Consider the following 16,520-nt stretch of genomic DNA (forward strand, 5'->3'; position numbering starts at 1 on the left):
GATTGCTGGGAAAATGTGAGAAGATAGTTCTAGTGGGGGGGGGGTTGTCTTGTTTTATTGCATTAAAGCCGGGGTTGGTGAATACTGTGTCTCAGGAGCATTGTGACATTACAGCAACCAGCACCACCACTTGGCTGTGCTGTCCTGAAGGCAAGGCAGCCTTTGGGGAGGCTGTATCCCAGTAGGTTTTTCAGAGCCTCCCATGCCCAGGGTTAGAGAAGGAGCCCATCCCCATGTTGGAGACCCACAGACCTCTAGGGCAGGCAAGTTTGGAGGTTGCCTGGCCAGGTCAGCTGGGGGAGAATGAATCTCAATGACCCTGGGCTGTCCCTTCACTGAAAAATGTGAACACATCTCAAGCTATGTCAGGTTGGTACCATGTATGCCCAGCACTGTGTGGGTCCTGCCTCCTTGGACCTCTTGTCCTCATTTGCCCTTGGTGGGATGCTTGGCCCATGCTATTATCTGCAGAGGCCACAGTTCCGGCTGTAATCGTGTCTAATGTGGACGCTGGGGAGTAATGATAGTTTATGTCTTGTTTGGTTTTGTTTTATTTGAGACAGGGTTTCTGTGTACCTGTCTGGCCTTGAACTCATAGCAATCCTGCCTCAGCCTCCCAAGGGCTGGGATCACAGACATTATGTTGTTTCTGTCTTCATTACTGGCTCCCACATGGGGCACTAGCCATGCTGCCCCCTGCTGGCTTCAGGAAGCACCCAGGCCATTCATCTCATGGGTGGGAGCCCACATTATGGTGTTTCGCTGTGGGGCAAGTGGGCATTGGACGTTTTATGATTTAAACTTTGCCACTTGTGACAGAGGCCCAGAAGCTGAGGTCCACAGGTGCTTGATGGATGTCTGGGAGCAGGACTGTGGGTTCCAGAGATGGGCCACGCTACCCAGGGGACACTGGCTGGGCGTTGCGGAGGGGCAGCACGTAGTCACAGCATGAGATTTCACCCGAGCTGCAAATGAGATACCCAGACCATCCCTGAAATTCCTACCAGCCGGTGGTAGTAAGGCTGAAGCCTGCCTATCTGTCCTGGCAGAAAAGAGTGGCGCCCTTTCAGCTCTTTGAAGCTCATTCTTGCAGAGTTGTTCTTAGTATCCTAAGGACAAGAGGTAGAGAAAAACATGTCTACCAGATGTGCCAGGAGCAGTGTCACCTGCCACGCACAGGGTGGGTGGTGTGTGAAGAGCTGTGGCGTACCACAAGTTGCTCCAGGCTCCCTCTGCTTAGGTGGCCTTCAGGGCCCCTTGCTCTGTCAGCCTTACTGGAGGTGAGAACCAGGGTGGACCTCTTCCTCACTGCTAGTCTAGGGTTGGGTGTGGGGTGACCATGTGGTGCTCAGCTGCTGATAGTTGGAGCCCCACCCCAGCCAGCACTGCCCTCCCATCCTGCTCTTATGATAAGGGACAGTGTCTTGTTCTATCTCTTGGCTCTGGCCAGGCCAGAGGTGGGTGGTAGGGAACAGTAGCCAAGAATCCATCATCAGCACCCAAGACAACCTTGGCCTTTGGGGGCTCAGTGTACTAGACGTAGGTAGAGCTGAGGAGAGCTGGCAGCAGCATGGAACTGCCCCCAAGGTTTAGTGAGTCAGCATGCCAAGCTCATCTGCCAGCGAAGAGGGCCATCTTGGAGGACCAGGTCCAGGCTTGGGGAGAGGGGGCAAGGTAGGCACGCCCCATACCCCAGTCTGTCTGCAGCAGCTCCTGGACATTGGATGCCAGCACTGCCCTCTGTTAAAAAAAGGTGGGCCTGGTGCTGGTGAGGCGTGGGCGATGCTGGCCCAAACAAGGCTAGGATGGAAGTGGATAGATGCTGTGAGTCCCTGTGCTGCAGCCCCTGCAAACAGAAGCAGCTAGATAGTCTGGGTTTTCCATGTGAATTCTCCCACTGCAGAGACAGCAAGTGACATTTTTCTGATACTGAGCAATTTCCATTCCAAGGCTCTGGGACTGCTCTTGGGTCAAGAAAAGATGTTGACCAGGGCTAGGCAGAACCTTGCAGTCTTGTCAGGATCAGGGCCCGCTGTGGATCCAGTCAGGCTCTGAGGGCTCTCTTGAGACGGAACCTGGTGCCGTCTGCTGAGAGGGAGGAGCTACAGCCAGCACTCAGCCTTGTCCTAAGCCGAGCACACGTGTCTGTGGACCTGTCAGGCAATCCTGGTCTAGGAAGGCAGCTGCAAGGATGGGCTTGAGCTGATCTGCTAGCAGCACAGGTCAGGTGGCTGTGGCCCTTGCTGCTACTGGTTAAGCACTGCTGAGGGCCACCAGGTCTGAGACAAGGCTTTTCCCCTGGGTGGTGGAGACTGCCCTCACCCCATTTCGATCCCACAGCCTCACGCAGCCCCGTGACTGTCTGACTTGTCGCAGGGCCTTTCTGTCTTCCTGTGGCTTCCTGCATCCCGACTGATCACAAAGCTTCAGGTTCTTAGCAGGGCTGTGGGGGGCTCATTTGCCCAGAGCTTTGCCTTCTAAGCCTTAGTGGTTCTGCTAAGGCAGCCTCCGCCTGGGAGTGGCAGCGGAGGTGCTGGTCCTGCCCACCCTGCAGTGAGTGCTCCCAGTTCAGGGCCATTGTGGGGACAGTAGAGGTGCAACCATGGGGGGCTTCAGACCTGTCCAGAGCTTGTCCTGCCCCTGGCTGTTGTGACACCAGGACCCGCCTGGCCCTGGCCCACCTTAGTGCTTGTGCAGTCTCCGCTGGTGTGGCTCCCGACCTCCAGCAGTGTGTAGTCTGAGAAAAGTCAGGTCTTGAAATTTTAAAAAATGTATTATAGAAAAAGGTGTAGCATCATCAGCCCCCTCAGGATACTCACCCCTCTCCCTCCATTCCCCTCCCCCCTTCCAACACTTATCCCATCATTCTTGCCGCTTTCTGAAGCAGCTCTGGAAGTCCTCTTTTGTGAGGCCATTGTGGCCGCCTCAGTGTCGTTGACGATGTTTCCTTCCTGTGGCCCTTTGACTTCAGGGAAGAGCCAGAAGTCTTTCACTGTCAGACCTGTGAATAAGGTAGATGAGGACACGACAGAAGGTCTTTAGGAGCCTGCCGTTCTGATGGATGGCACTCAGCAGCGGCACTCACCTTGCGGGGAATATTTTGAGAGGAATTCATGGCAATGGGTGTTTTTCTGTAGTAAGTTAACAAAAATGTAAACATGTACTGTATATTTTGACCATAGTTTATGTGTGCTCACCATCCACAGCTTTTTTTTTTTTGAGACAGGGTCTCACTATGCAGTTCAGGCTGGCCTTGAGCTCACTTTGTGGCCCTTGCTGCTCCCAAACTCACGGTGACCCTCCTGCCTCAGCTCCCAAGTGCTGGGATTACAGGCGTGCACCACCACACTCTGGTTTCAACCACACCTTTGTTGCAGACAGGAGTACAGGATAGATCCAACCAAGGCGCTGGCTGATGGGCTACTTAATGGATTTTCACAAATCTGTCAGGCCTGGGCTGGGCTGTGAGCATTGCGGTGAAGCCCAGCCTGGTGCAGGTGATGACAGTTTCCCAAGCCTGCATCTGCCTATTTCACTTTCTCCTACTCGTCCTCTCACTTCTATGTTTCAATGAAATTCAACTTAATTAAGGATGGAAAGAGCACTTTCTTTCTTTGGTGGTGCTGGGGACTGAAGCCAGGCCTTGTGCGTGCAAGGCAAGAACTCTACCACTAAGCCACATCCCCAGCCCCTGAGCCACATGAACAATATTTCATGCACCAGTATTCCCCACTCCAAGAACAGTGGTTTTGGTTTTTTATGTTACAAAATTTAAAATCTATTCCAGCCAGGTCTGGTGGTGGCACACACCCAGTAGAATCCCAGCTACTTGGGAAGCTGAGGCAACATAATTACAGGTTCAAGCCCAGCCTGGAAAATTTATTTATTTTTATTTTATTTTTGTATTTAGTGTAGAGTCTACAGGGTCTCACTACACAGATCGGACTCGTAGTGATCCGCCTGTTTTCAGCCTCCCAAGTGCTGGGATCAGCCTGAGAAATTTAAACTTAGTGAGACCCTGTCTCAAAGTTGTAAAAATGGCCTGGGGATGTAGCTGAGTGTGAAGGCTCTGGATACGGGACCGTACTGCAGAAAAGGGGTGGGGTGCTGAGGATACAGCTTGGCGGGAGAACACCTGCCTGGTGGGAAGCCCTGCTTTCTTTTTATTAGAACTGGCTGTATTCATTGTAGGGCGCTGGTCCACACACATAATTCATCTTCATTCTTATGGCTCTCTTCCCTGCAAGGCCCTGGTTTCTAGCCCTAGTGTGGGAGTGCTATCCACTGCATTTCCACACCCTGTGCCCCTTGCTGTCCTGGCCCCAGACGGACCCTCCTTTTACCCATTCAGAAGCCAGCGTGAGGCCGTCCACCTTCTCTGCAGCAGCCTCTGGGGCATGGCAAGGCTGCAGAAGCGAAGGGTCAAAGGACTAGGCCTGGGCCAGCAGGGAGGCCTGCAGGACCCTGGGAAGACTTGTGCATCTGTTTCCATATATCGCTGTCCCTGCCAGGCCTGGGGTTGCCAGGAGCTCATGAAGTGCCTGGGAAAGTGACAGCAGAGAGCAAGGGACAGGTGGTCAGGGTGGGGATGATGGAGAGGACGCGATGGCCCGGGCTGGGTATGGGCATATGGTGAATACACAGCACTTGACAGGCTGGCTGGAATGGGGGTGGGAGCAGGAGCTGCCTCACAGGTGGCCGCAGGTGACCCCTTGTTCAGTGTAACCTGAGGGTGATGTGTTCTAGGCAAATGTCTGGTGCAATCCAAGTGGAAGGGACTGATTGCTGCCCCTGTGCATCGCCATCGCCCTCGCCCTCACCCTGAGCTGGCCACTGGCTGCTGGTGGGGACAGAGAAGTAGGCCAGGTCAAGGTAGGGAGCTCTCTGGAACAGTTCCTTCTTGAAGGAGAAAAGGCAGAACAAGTGGCAGGGTAGAAATCGCTGTGCAGAAAGGACAGGACCAAAAGGTTGCTTTGGTGGGCTAGGAGACAACTCAGAGGCAGAAGTGCCTGTTTGGCATACACAAGGTCCCAAGTTTGATCTCTGGTACTGAAAAAAAGGCTGCCTTGGGTATCTGGGAAAAGACGGCAGAAGAAGTGAGTGGAGATGTGTAGGCAGGGGACAAAGAAGGTGAACGCTCTCCAAGGGCATAGCAGGAGCCACTGCACACTGGATAGAGACTGGATGGGAACCGGTGTGGGCCTGATGTGGGCCTGGGGTGACTGTGGGGGGTGGGGTGATAGTAGGAACAGGAAGGCAGAAGATGGCCCCCAGCTTCAGCTTTGGAGAGGGAGATGGAGCTCAAGGAAGCCAGGCTGCCTGGGCAGTGCCACCTGAGCAGCTGCAGTGTTCTGGGCCCTGTGGGCAGCAGCCCCACTATCATAGCAATAGGAGACCAGAAGGCACCCACACACCCGGCTGGCGGGGACCCGAAGAACACACTGAAGCAGCTGTGGGAACATTTATTCCTTGGGGTCACAGGCGGCGGTGGTAGAAGAGCTCGTGGCCACACACCGGGCAGGAGTGCTTGATGTCCAACAGGGTGTTCAGGCAGAAGGGCAGGAGGCAGCAGCCCACGAAGCACCTGCAACCTCGAAAGTCGGGTGGTGAGCAGCACCCTCCACACTGCACCCCACGGACCTCCAGGTGGCCCAGGCCTCAGGGCATGTCTGGGGCCCGGTTGAGAGCCATGCTGACCCTCTCTGTCTTTCGTGTGGTAACACAGCCACCAGTGCCTGCCTGCAGTCCCCTACTTGGCGGGCACTGTGCCTGCACCCAACTGCCAGTGCCAAGTGGTTAGATAAACACCGAGGTCTCCCGCCCTCCATCCCATCTGTCTTGTGCACAGGTTCCCTCTCCCCACCTCACCCCCAGCCTGACACCCAGGGCCTGGCCACTCACCCACATATGAAGAGACTGGAGCACAGCAGGAAGGTGAGCAGTCCTGGAACCGGGGCGGTCACCGTGACAATATAGTTTCCGCAGTAGGGGCACATGGCCTGGATGGGCATGGAGGTCGATGCCCGCAGCATGGTGTTGTATGTGGCTGGGGGGAGGCAGTCAGATCTCACTCCATGCCACCCGCCCTCACTGGCCTCTCATCTTCTGCAGGGTCTCAGTGGCCAGCTGGTCGGCCCCCACCCCTCATCGCCCCATCATCAGCCATAGGCCTCCTGGGGTCAGGACCTTCAGCCACAGCAAGGACATGGAGCCAGGAACTGCATCCCCCTAGGTCTAAGCGTGATCCCTTCCATTTGGTGAGGCCTCGCCCCGTCCTGCCTGTGTGGTCAGCCCCGTTCTCTTGGGCTCCTTGAATTATCAGCAGTGGTTTCCACTCCTCGTAATGAAATCCCTGCCGGGCACCCCAGCCACATTAGTACATGGGAGGCAAAAGCACAAACCTTCCTATCGGCCTCCTGCCACCCTCGGGCACACGTGTAGTAGGGCCACTAAGGTGTGCTCCATGACTAACTGGAGACCACCACTGTGTACTCAATGGTGCTGAATTCATCATGATATGGGGCGGGGCATTTGGCACATATGTGCCTGGGGCCCTGAATTCCTCCCCCAGCACTGCCAACACCAAGACAAAACACCCATAGAAACAATTCCTAGTGTGTGTCAGTATTGTGGGCAGGAGCCCCACGGCTGCGCCTGTGTAGGGTGGGGAGCTCAGGCTGCCTGAGGACTTCAGCTTTCTCTGGGGATCAAACAAGGGGTGCTAGGCTTTGAAGAGGGGTCCTGAGGCGCAAAGGTGTCATGTGGGATGTCACCCTGTGGGTTATAAAACTAAGGAAGAAGTGTGCATGGCTGGGAGGGGCATCCTGTGGGCCTGGGGCAATTTCCTACAGTGAGGTGTCTTCACTATGCCAATCTGAGGCTGGCAAGGGGAACTCTTGGGCAGCGCAGTGTGGCCGAGAGCCCCAACCCATGTGGTAAGGGCTTGTCCCTTTGTGGCACTGCTGGGAGGTGGGCGGACCTTGGGACTGGGGCTTTGTGAGAAGCTCCTAGGCCATCGAGTCATGTCTGTATCCTTGGGGGGGACCGTGCAAGGGCCATCTCTGTTCCCTGGCTCATGGTGAAGGAGGCTCACTGTGACACAGGGTCCCAACATAGCCACTTTCACTGGAGGCCTAAAGCCATGGGGCCACCTGATCTGTCCCTGGAACCTCCAGGACAGTGCACTACTGTCTCAGTTAACTTTTCTCTCGTTGCTGGGACAAAATACCCTACAGCCAGAATTAAGGACAGAAAGGTTTATTTAGCTCACAGTGTGTGGAAGTTTCAGTCCATCATCAGCTGGCTTCAAAGCTGGGTGGCACATGGCAGGGGGTAGGGGCAGAGGGCAGAGGGCAGTAGTAAAACAGCAAGAACAAAAGGGAGGAGCTTCAGCTGCAGCCAAGGCAGAGGCAAACTTCTCTCCCTTCCTTATATTGCATTCAGGCCATCCGGCCCCAGGCGGGTGTGGCACTCACACGCATAATCCCAGCATTGGATCATGAATTAAGTCACAAACTCTAGAAGCCTGCCCCACAGACTGCATGAGGTTTTGGGGGGACATCAAGACTCAGACCATAACAGCTACACAAACCTTTCCTTTTCTAAATTTACTGCCTCAGATATAGCACCTCGCAGCAGCAATACAAAGCTGACTAACACTTACCCTGGCCAACAATTCTTCAGGTAAAGTGCTGAGAACTCCTTGGGAGGTTTTGGAATCCTTTGCGCTCCTCTGTGGTGGTGTGGTGTGGTGTGCATAGAGGAATTATAATGTTCAGTAACACCTCTTGAGCACCTGCTCTGTACCGACCCCCGCCACGCATTAGAGCACGATGCTAGAGCACGATGCTTCAGCGGCCCTTGGTAACAGGGCAGCAGGTGTGTGCCTGGCAAGGCCTTGAGCTGCCAGGAGCACAGGGTGGTGGGGTCAAGCAGGAGGGCTTCCTGCACAGGTGCCGTCTGCATAGTCCAGGCCATGGCTGGGAGGGTGCTGCCAGCAGCTTGCGCCCCAGCCAGGAGTAGAGGTGGCTGAGCTCGCACTCACCTGAGTGGATGGCTTGTGGGGCATCAGGGTGTGCTCTGGGAAAGAACGGATCTCCTGCAGGAGGGTAGTAAGGCGGTGGCTGCGCTGGAGGAAGATTTGGTCCTGGACGAGAGGGGCATGAGGGATCCTCAGTCTGGGGCCTCAGGGGTGCCACAACTGTTTATTTTGCAATACTGCGGGTTGGACCCAAGGCCTTTGTGCTGAGCTACACTCCAGTCCTTTTCTGAGATTTCAGTTTGTGAGAGGGTCTTGACAAGTCACTAAACTGCCCAAACTTGGTTTCCACTCATGAGCCTCCTGCTTCAGTCTCCCAGAGTGCCAGGATTACAGGCATGTGTGCCACTGCACCCAGCTCTAGAACCGTTTTACAGAGCAGAAAGCCAGGCCTCTAGGCCTCCAGGGTGACCATGGCTGTTCAGCTAGTAGTGGAGGAGCCGGGATTTGAGCTGAGCGCTTCTGACTCCCGTGTGCCCGTTTCCTACGACGAGAGCTCTTCCTACAGGAAGTGAAGGAAACAGGAGCATGGGGCCACACTCTGCACTAACTGCCAAACAGACCTCACTACAGTTACTCTCACAAAGCGGAGGTGAAGTGGGTGGGTGCTGCTTTTTCAGTTTTGCATGTGTGGAGACCAAGGTCAGAGGTTAAGTAACAGGGCTGAGGTCACCCAGTAAATACGTACCTGCCAGGCGTGGAATAGGAATGCCTGACTCCAGAGTCCGTGTTGCTAACACGCCCTTGATGTGGAGACGGACAGAGCTCACGGGGCTGATCCCATCTGCTCTTGGAGGAGGGTTTGGGGTCCCAGCCCACCCCTCTATCCCTCCACCCTTGGCTCCATCTCACATTCCAGGACCGTGAACAGTGCGCACCCCGTGTGCCCCTCTGGCCCTGTGCCTCACTGCTCTGTCACCCACCCTGGGCAGAGAAGAGTCCCCAGACGCAGCTTAGGGCTGTTTGGAAGAGGAAGCCTAGGGCCCTGGATGCCCAGTGTGTGTCCAAGCCAGGGAGGACGGGAGCCTGTGGTCTTCATCACCGTTGGGCAATGGGGATGCCCTTATTTCCAAGGAGACCTGTGTAGGTCTTGTCTCCAAGTCAGCTTCTCTCAGAAAGAGGGCTGCTGGTATCTTTCCACCCAGGGTCTCCTCCAAGAATGCGCCCCAGAGAGCAGGATGCCATCTGCACTTGGGCACAATCTGGACTTCATGGGATGGGCAGAAGCCACCTGCTCAGGGTCCAGCTTCCTGCCTGCCTTGCACACGGGAAACGGCGTTGGAGCAGGGCACCAGCAGTGCATGGCCCTTGCGGGCTCCTGTGGGTCCCTCACCCCGCCCACCCCCTCAGCCTGCCTTCAGCAAGACTCAGGGACTCTGTCTAGGCCACGTCAGCGCAGCTGGCAGCGCCACACCGGTGAGCCACGGGGGCAGGCGGAGGGCGTACCTGGTGAGGGGGAGCCATCCGTCTTGCTTGGCAGATCCTTGCTGCTACAACAGGAGAGAAGAGGTGATGTGGGTGGCCCCACCTGTCCTCTGTCCCTGCTGGGGCCCTGGGAAGGTGGGGAGCACCCAAATCAGCACCTGCCCTGGCTGGGCATCACCCTGGAAATGCCCCTTGCATTGGCTTCTGCCTGGTACCACCCAGCCCCACTCCTGAGTGGAGGACCCTTACCCTCGGGATGATTCCATTTTGGCACCACGGAAGTCCTTTGTCTCAGCAACCAATGGTGTCCAGGCACTGCTGCGTTCCGAGTTCTGAGCAGCAGTGCTCCTCCCAAGACATCCCCACATACACGTGTGTGTGCATCTGTGTGCTTGCTGGAAGAAGCAGGAGAGGCCAGGAGAAAGTCCTCAGCTGTCGCTCACCGGCTGACTGGGTGACAGCCATCATGGGCCTAGTCCCCGCTTCCTCCTGCGGGCACACAGGGTGCCTTGGGCTGAGCTAGAGGAGACTGCATCCTATAGAGGAGCTCTTGCTCCAGGAGGCACTGATGCATACGAAGGGCCAGTCCTGAGGATGTCTATGTCCTCTTCTTTAGCAGTGTGCATGACCTGGTGTGGGGCCGCACACCTGGGATCCCAGCACTCTGCGAGCCCAGGCAGGAGGACTGCAAGTTTGAGGCTCCACTGGGCAATTCAGCAGTTCCACATGATCATCTCTAAAAAACTAAACATCCAAAATAGGGGTGTAGATGTAGCTCAGTGTGAAGGCCCTGGGATCAATCCCCAGTACCACAGAAAAGACAGAGAAAGGGACAGGGAAAGAGAATAGAAAGACAAAGAAAGAGAGAAAGAGAAAGAGAGGGTGTGTACAGGTGTGAGCACGCATGTCGCACACACGTGTCCCAGTGTGTGTGTGTGTGTGTGTGTGTGTGTGTGTGTGTGTGTGTGTGATATCTTGAGGCAGCCCGCCTCCGCATTCCTGGTCCCCAAGAACTGGGGCAGGATCCTCGTTTTCTTAGACCCCACTGCTTACTCCTCAGCTATTAAACGGGACAACAGCAATGGAGTGGGGAAGCCATATTTCACTGCCCAAATATGCTCAGTGAACCACGATGTGAAGTGAGAACAGCTAGAGCAGGGGTGAAACTGCCTGGCTGGTGGAGTCCCCAGTGCCAAGGACAGGCAGAGAGGGTCGCAGAGGGCACAGCTAGTAAGGACGTCCTGATGCTGCCTGGGTACCAGGTGCTTCTGACCCACGGTGGTCCTGCTGGGAGGCTGGGAAGCCGGAGCCAAAGCCCCATAGGGCAGGGAAGCAGCACTTTCTGTCTGTGTGACAGGGGGGCATGAGGGTGCCTGATGGTCACAGCTGTGGGACCATCAACCTGGCAATGCCTTATCTAGAAATCCAGCCCAAAGACGAACGAGCCAAACTGAAGTGATGAGGGTGCAGTGTTGTCCCGTATAGTGGAAAAGATGAGAAAGAGGCATAGTGTCTTCTCAGTACTGATACTAGGTGCTTCCAAGGACAAGTGGGGTGGGGGTGGGGGATGGGAGTGGGGGACAGGACAGGGCAGGGCAGGGCAGGAGGAAATCTCCCATGTATTACTGCAGAATAGTCTCTCCAGGATATATTTATTAAAAAAAAAAAAAAAAGAGAAGATACACACCATGTATAAACAAATACATATATATGTGTGTGTGTGTGTGTGTGTGTGTGTGTGTGTGTGTGTGTGTCCTTCTTTCCTTATTCTACTTTTTGTTTAAGGAAAGGGGTGAGACATGTAATTTCTGAAAAGAAATAAAAGATAAATTAAATAAAGTAGTTATGTTGTGGGGGATGAGGAACAGTGACGTGGGATTGGAAGCAAGAACTTGCTACACATCACGCTGGGGGCTGGGGCGCACACCTGTAATCCTAGCACTCTGGGAGGCTGAGGCAGGAGGATCGCAAGTTCTAGTCTGCTCTGGGCAACTTAGAAACTTAGCAAGATCCTGTCTCAAAACAATAACCTTAAAACAGAAAAATGGCCAGAGATGTAACTCAGTTTGAAGGTCTTGAGTTTAGCCCCTGGTACCACAGAAGAGTAAAGCAGAACAACAAAACCTCAGGGTGTTTGTTTGTTTGTCTGTTTTTTGGTTTTTTTTGAACAGGATCTTGCTTTGTAGTGCAGGCTGCCTGGTCCGATGGCAGTGGATAATCAGAGCTTGCTAAGGTTAGTGCAGGGCAGGTGGGCCTTGAGCTCACTATGTAGCCCAGGCTATCCTTGAACTTGCAGAGAGATCCTCCTGCCTCAGCCTCTGGAGACTTCACTTTTTTTTCACTTTTCAGTTTTGACCTGGATATCATTTTTTTGCTAATTAAATTGAAATACATTAAAGAAAAATGAGCAATACTGGAAAACACATAAACATGTGACCGTCCATCAAGACTTCTTGCTTAGGACCCAGAGCAGAGATATAAGAGAAATACTTGAAGAGTAGATTTCCTCCAGCCTGGAAGCAAACTTCAAAGACACCATCGGTGAAATCAGTAGGCAAGAAGAACAAACGGTGGTGGTGCCCTTCGGATCTGCTGCACCACGTGCTGGGACAGGCCCGCCCCAGGGCGCACGCCTGTAATCCCAGCACTGGGGAGGCTGGACACAGGAGGATCACAATGAGTCCAAGCTTCATAGTGAGACCCTGTAACAACTAAATACATTTTTTAAAAAAAGCCTGAACACTTTCAAAAGATTAGGAGTAGTTATAGCAAAAGAAGAGATGCTTCATGTCCCCTGCCATTGAGGAAGTGCAGATTAACAATACGGGTACCAGCTGGGAATGCTGGTGCACATCTGTAGCCCAAACACCTGGGAGTCGAGACAGGCAGAACATGAGTTCGAGCCCAACCTCTGCTAAGTAGCAAGTTGAAGGCTCACCTGGACTCCATAATGTGATCCTGTAGGGGCTGGGGAGATAGCTCAGTGGCATAAGCACATACCTGGCAAGTATAAAGTCCCAAATTCAATCCCTGGTAATGAAAAAAAAAAATCTTACTTTGGAAACCAGGTAGTTTCTTTGAAGTTAATGCGTCCGCCTGCCAGCTGGACATTCCACGCTTACGTCTTTAACCAGGAGAAACCAAACGTGGGCCAAAGTCCTGCCAGCGAGGCTTGGCAACAGCAGCCTCCAAATCGCGAGATCTTCAGGATAAACGACCCATGGAGCAGACGGGGGCGTTCCGACCTCCCAATCCTGGCCACCAGGGGGCAGCACCAGACTGCCGTGACCCGGCCTTGCTTCTTGCCCCAAGAAGGGCTGTCTTCGTGCAGCCACTCCCCCTACCAGGACACCCGAGAACACCCCCACCCCTTGAGCCCGAAGACCCGCCCGGGTCACATAGTACGCTGTGATAGCAGACAGGGACCCCAGGTCATAGGGCCCCTGCGGAGGCCAGCAAGGCCAGCTATCTTCCTTCTTGACCTCCTGCTGAGGACAAGGGGTCTCTGGGGTTCAGGGCTCCTGGAGGACTACTGTGTTCTTTAAACTGTTACATCTTTTAACCTTAAACTTCTTTAAAGCCTGCTCTGGCACAGAGAAGGGGGGAGCTGGTTAAAGTATGGCCTCCACCACTACATGCTGTTGTGTGACACCAGGCAGGTGGCTTTACTGCTCTGAGCCTCAATTTGCACCCGTGAAAGATGGGTCCCACAATACCGCTTAGTAAGGCTGTTAGGAAAATTCGGCGAGAAGTCTCACAGGCCATCCCGGGAATGGAAGGGGGATGAACTTCTAGGTCTGACAGCTGGTCCCGCTCTTGTGGCCTCTTCATGTGCTGTCATGCACGCAGTGAAAAATACTGCAGCTGGCTGTTTCAGGGGAAAAGGGGTTGGGCCAGTTGTCTTTTCTGGAGAAGGGCCAGCATGGCAGGGAGCAGCAAGACACTAAGGAAGAAGGAATCTGAAGAATGAGTTTTAACTACGACTATTGTACGGCGTGCGCGTGTGTGCGTGCGTGTGTCTCTGTTCTGCTTGCTCAGCAGTGGCTGAGGTGACTGATGGGGGCATGGTGGTGCCACAGTTGGAGAGGTGACCTGGCCCCAGCTGGAGTGGTGGAGCCCAGGTCCCCTGGCCCCAGCTCCCAGTGCAGTGCAGCCGTTGCCCCCACACCGCACTCACCAAGCACACACCAGGATGTCATGCAGCACCGGAAGAGGACCCAAGGATGAGAAATGGAAAATGCTGCAGGGATCGCCTGCCCTTAGCCCAGGGTGAGAAGCCTACAAGCCCCAAAGAGAGTCTGGTCTGAGCCTGGGGGGGGGGGCTTGGACAGCAGTGGCTCCCCTCCTGCCCTGCCTGCCCTGCATGGGACTTTCCCGCTGTTTCCGGGATCAACTCTGAGCTCTGTTCCCGTCTATCAGCCATGAGATCTGCTGTCTCTCAGAAACACCAGGCCACACACGAGCCCTGAAGCTCCTGGAATGGAGTTTATAGACTGCAGAACCTCAAAGCAGACATCTGAAAGACATTCAGGGAACAAGGCATGGTGGCACACACCTGTAATCCCACTTGGCAATTTAGCAACTTAGTGAGACACTGTCTCAAAATACAAAAGGGGGCTGGAAAGGCCTCAGATTCTGGATTTAATCACCAGTATCACTGGAGGGGGAAAAATCAATGTAATGCTGTGATTGTAACATAAAGCCGAAATAAAGGAAAGGAATAAAAGATTTAAAAAGGGGGGGGGGTGGCTGGAGAGACAGCTCAGTGGTCTAAGTGCGTGCCTGCCTGCCTGCCAAGCGCAAGGACCTGGGTTTGATTGCCAGTACCACATGCACTGCACCAGCCGTGGAACCAGGCTTGGTGGCGCACGTCTGTAATGCCAGCACTGAGACAGGAGGACCACTATGAGTCGGAGCTGCAGTGTAGCGAGACCCTGTACTAAATAAATAAACAAATAAAGTGATTTAAACAAATAACTGATTAAAAAAGTAGAGGAGGGGCAGGCAAGATAGCTCAGTGAACTAGCACTTGCTTAGGTAAGCGCAAGGGCTAGGGTTTGATCCCTGGCACTGCATGCTACACCAACCCCGCCCCCAGGCATGCTGACCCAGCAACAGAGTCCGGGCATGGTGGTGCACGCCTGTAATCCCAGCACTGGGGAGGCAAAAATCAGGAGGATCACTACGAGTCCAAGCTGCGTAGTGAGACCCTGCACACACACACACACACACACACACACACACACACAGAAAAAAAAAAACCTGAAAAAAATAAAGGAAAGGGGGCTTATGGTGAAACCTAGCCATATGACATGCAAATTCCTACTTCCTACACCTGTATGCATTCTGCTGCCTGTTGGTACTCACCAAAAGAGAATGAAAACATGTCACTCCTAAGCCACATTTATCCCAGGCCTGGACCTGGCAGCCCTTCAGGCCCTAGTGTAATTCTGGGAAAGATATTTCCTTTTTTTTTTTTTTTTTTTTTTTCTGACATCAGAGCTTCTCTCTGGGGAGGTGGGAGCCCATAGTTCTGCTGGGCTTTTAAAAACCATTATCACCAGGCATGGTGGTGCATGCCTGTAATCCTAGCACTGGTGAGCTTAAAAACAGGAGGATCACTACAAGTCCGATCTGCATAAGGAAGCCCTGTGCCAAATACATAAAAAATAAAATGAAAACTGTTACCAGCATCTGTCACTCACATCACTACTGCCTTGTTCCTGAGTGTACCCCGCCTCCAGGTGGAGGGACAGAACCTTATTACATCCTGGAGTCACACCAGTGTCCCTCCTGGTCACGAGCAACCAAACCCCAACCAAGGGATCCTATTTGTCTTTTATTTGATTTTGCTTTTTTTTTATTTTTAATAGGTCTCATTCATTAGGTACTTCAGGCTGGCCTTAGCTTGAAGCAATTCTCCTGCCTCAGCCTCCCAAGTGCCAAGATTACAGGCATACACTGCCATGCCTGGTTGGCCAATTTTAGACCATTTGTTTCACCTCAGAAAGAAGGGCTTTGTGGCACATGCCTTCACCTCCAGAGTTCTGAGAGGTCTGGGCAGGAGGATCCTAAATGTGAGCTCAGCTTGGACAATTTAGTGAGATTCTGTTCAAAGACTACAGCTGGGGGTGAAGCTGAGTGTGAAGGCCCTGGGTTGATACCCCTGTGTCCTAAGCTATCGGCTGGTCTCCACAGCCACCTCTTTCTGTCTCCATGGATCTGCCTGTGCTGGACATTTCCTATAGACATGCTCTATCGGCAGCTGACTCCTTTCATTGGCACATCCTCCAGGTTCACCGCGTCGTAGCCAACACTGGCGGGATAGTGGTATAGATGCACACATTTAGTTTACACATCCATCATGCAGTGGGCAGTGGAGCGCTCTCTACCTTTCAGCTGCTGAGAATGGTGCTGCTGTACAATTCCGTGTGTGAGATGGGCCTGGCAGCCCATACACCTGCAGTCCCAGAACTGGGAGGCCGTCACGGGAAGCTCTCTTGAGCACAAGAGCTTGACAGGAAGCTGGGTAATACAGCAAGACCTTTCCTCAGGGACCACAAAATCGGTACAGTTAAGTTTTTATGTACACATGTTGATAGACAGATAGCTAGACACTAGCAGGCCTGAGAGCAAAGCAGAAGTCCAAAAAAGCATGCTCTACCAGTTAGAGTAAAGAGAGCAAGACCTGTGTGTGTAACACACTTGTAATCATTCATTAGGCCTCTCATAGGAAGACACAGGGGCTCTATTTTCAGAACAAGGCAAGCCTTTCCGGTCACCGTACCCTGCAGCCCAGTGGCACCAAGAAAGGAGGAGTTCTTTGAGGACTCTACCTTGGGCTGACATCTGATTTGAATTAAGAATTTATCTTTCCGAAGTTCCCCACGATTAAGGCTCTAGGGGGACAGTGACTCTCTCAAAAGGACAGGTGGTGTTGGGCAATTACAAAGTCATTTCTATGCAAAACATCAATAAACATCATAATCACCATGGTTCCCCGAACTTCAGGAGTAATGTTTTTCATTTAATTTAATTTAATTTAATTTAATTTAAT

The 16,520-nt window shown here is 53.3% G+C and overlaps 1 protein-coding gene across 1 annotated transcript; it reads right to left on the reverse strand.

Annotated features, from left to right (window-relative positions):
• Positions 1–5,475: 5,475 nt before the first annotated feature.
• On the reverse strand, positions 5,476–9,928 carry LOC101578859 (lipopolysaccharide-induced tumor necrosis factor-alpha factor homolog). Its single transcript, XM_023711396.1, has 6 exons — positions 9,907–9,928; positions 9,713–9,753; positions 9,485–9,590; positions 8,045–8,146; positions 5,902–6,046; positions 5,476–5,584 (listed from the first exon to the last, which is right to left on the reverse strand). The coding sequence occupies exons 1-6, from the start codon at positions 9,926–9,928 to the stop codon at positions 5,476–5,478; spliced, it is 525 nt and encodes a 174-aa protein (XP_023567164.1).
• Positions 9,929–16,520: the final 6,592 nt, after the last annotated feature.

The sequence above is a fragment of the Octodon degus genome, unplaced genomic scaffold, assembly GCF_000260255.1.
Source record: "Octodon degus isolate 3935 unplaced genomic scaffold, OctDeg1.0 scaffold00021, whole genome shotgun sequence".
Lineage (NCBI taxonomy): Eukaryota > Metazoa > Chordata > Mammalia > Rodentia > Octodontidae > Octodon > Octodon degus.

What these genes read in the sequence shown, in the direction of transcription:
- LOC101578859 (XM_023711396.1), bottom strand. Translation starts at nt 9,928, where the DNA reads ATGGCTGTCACCCAGTCAGCCG. An exon ending in GGCTGTCACCCAGTCAGCCG is followed by an intron (nt 9,754 to 9,906) that starts GTGAGCGACAGC and finishes TTGGTTGCTGAG; the next exon opens with ACAAAGGACTTCCGTGGTGC. An exon ending in TCCAGTCTCTTCATATGTGG is followed by an intron (nt 5,585 to 5,901) that starts GTGAGTGGCCAG and finishes TCGAGGTTGCAG; the next exon opens with GTGCTTCGTGGGCTGCTGCC.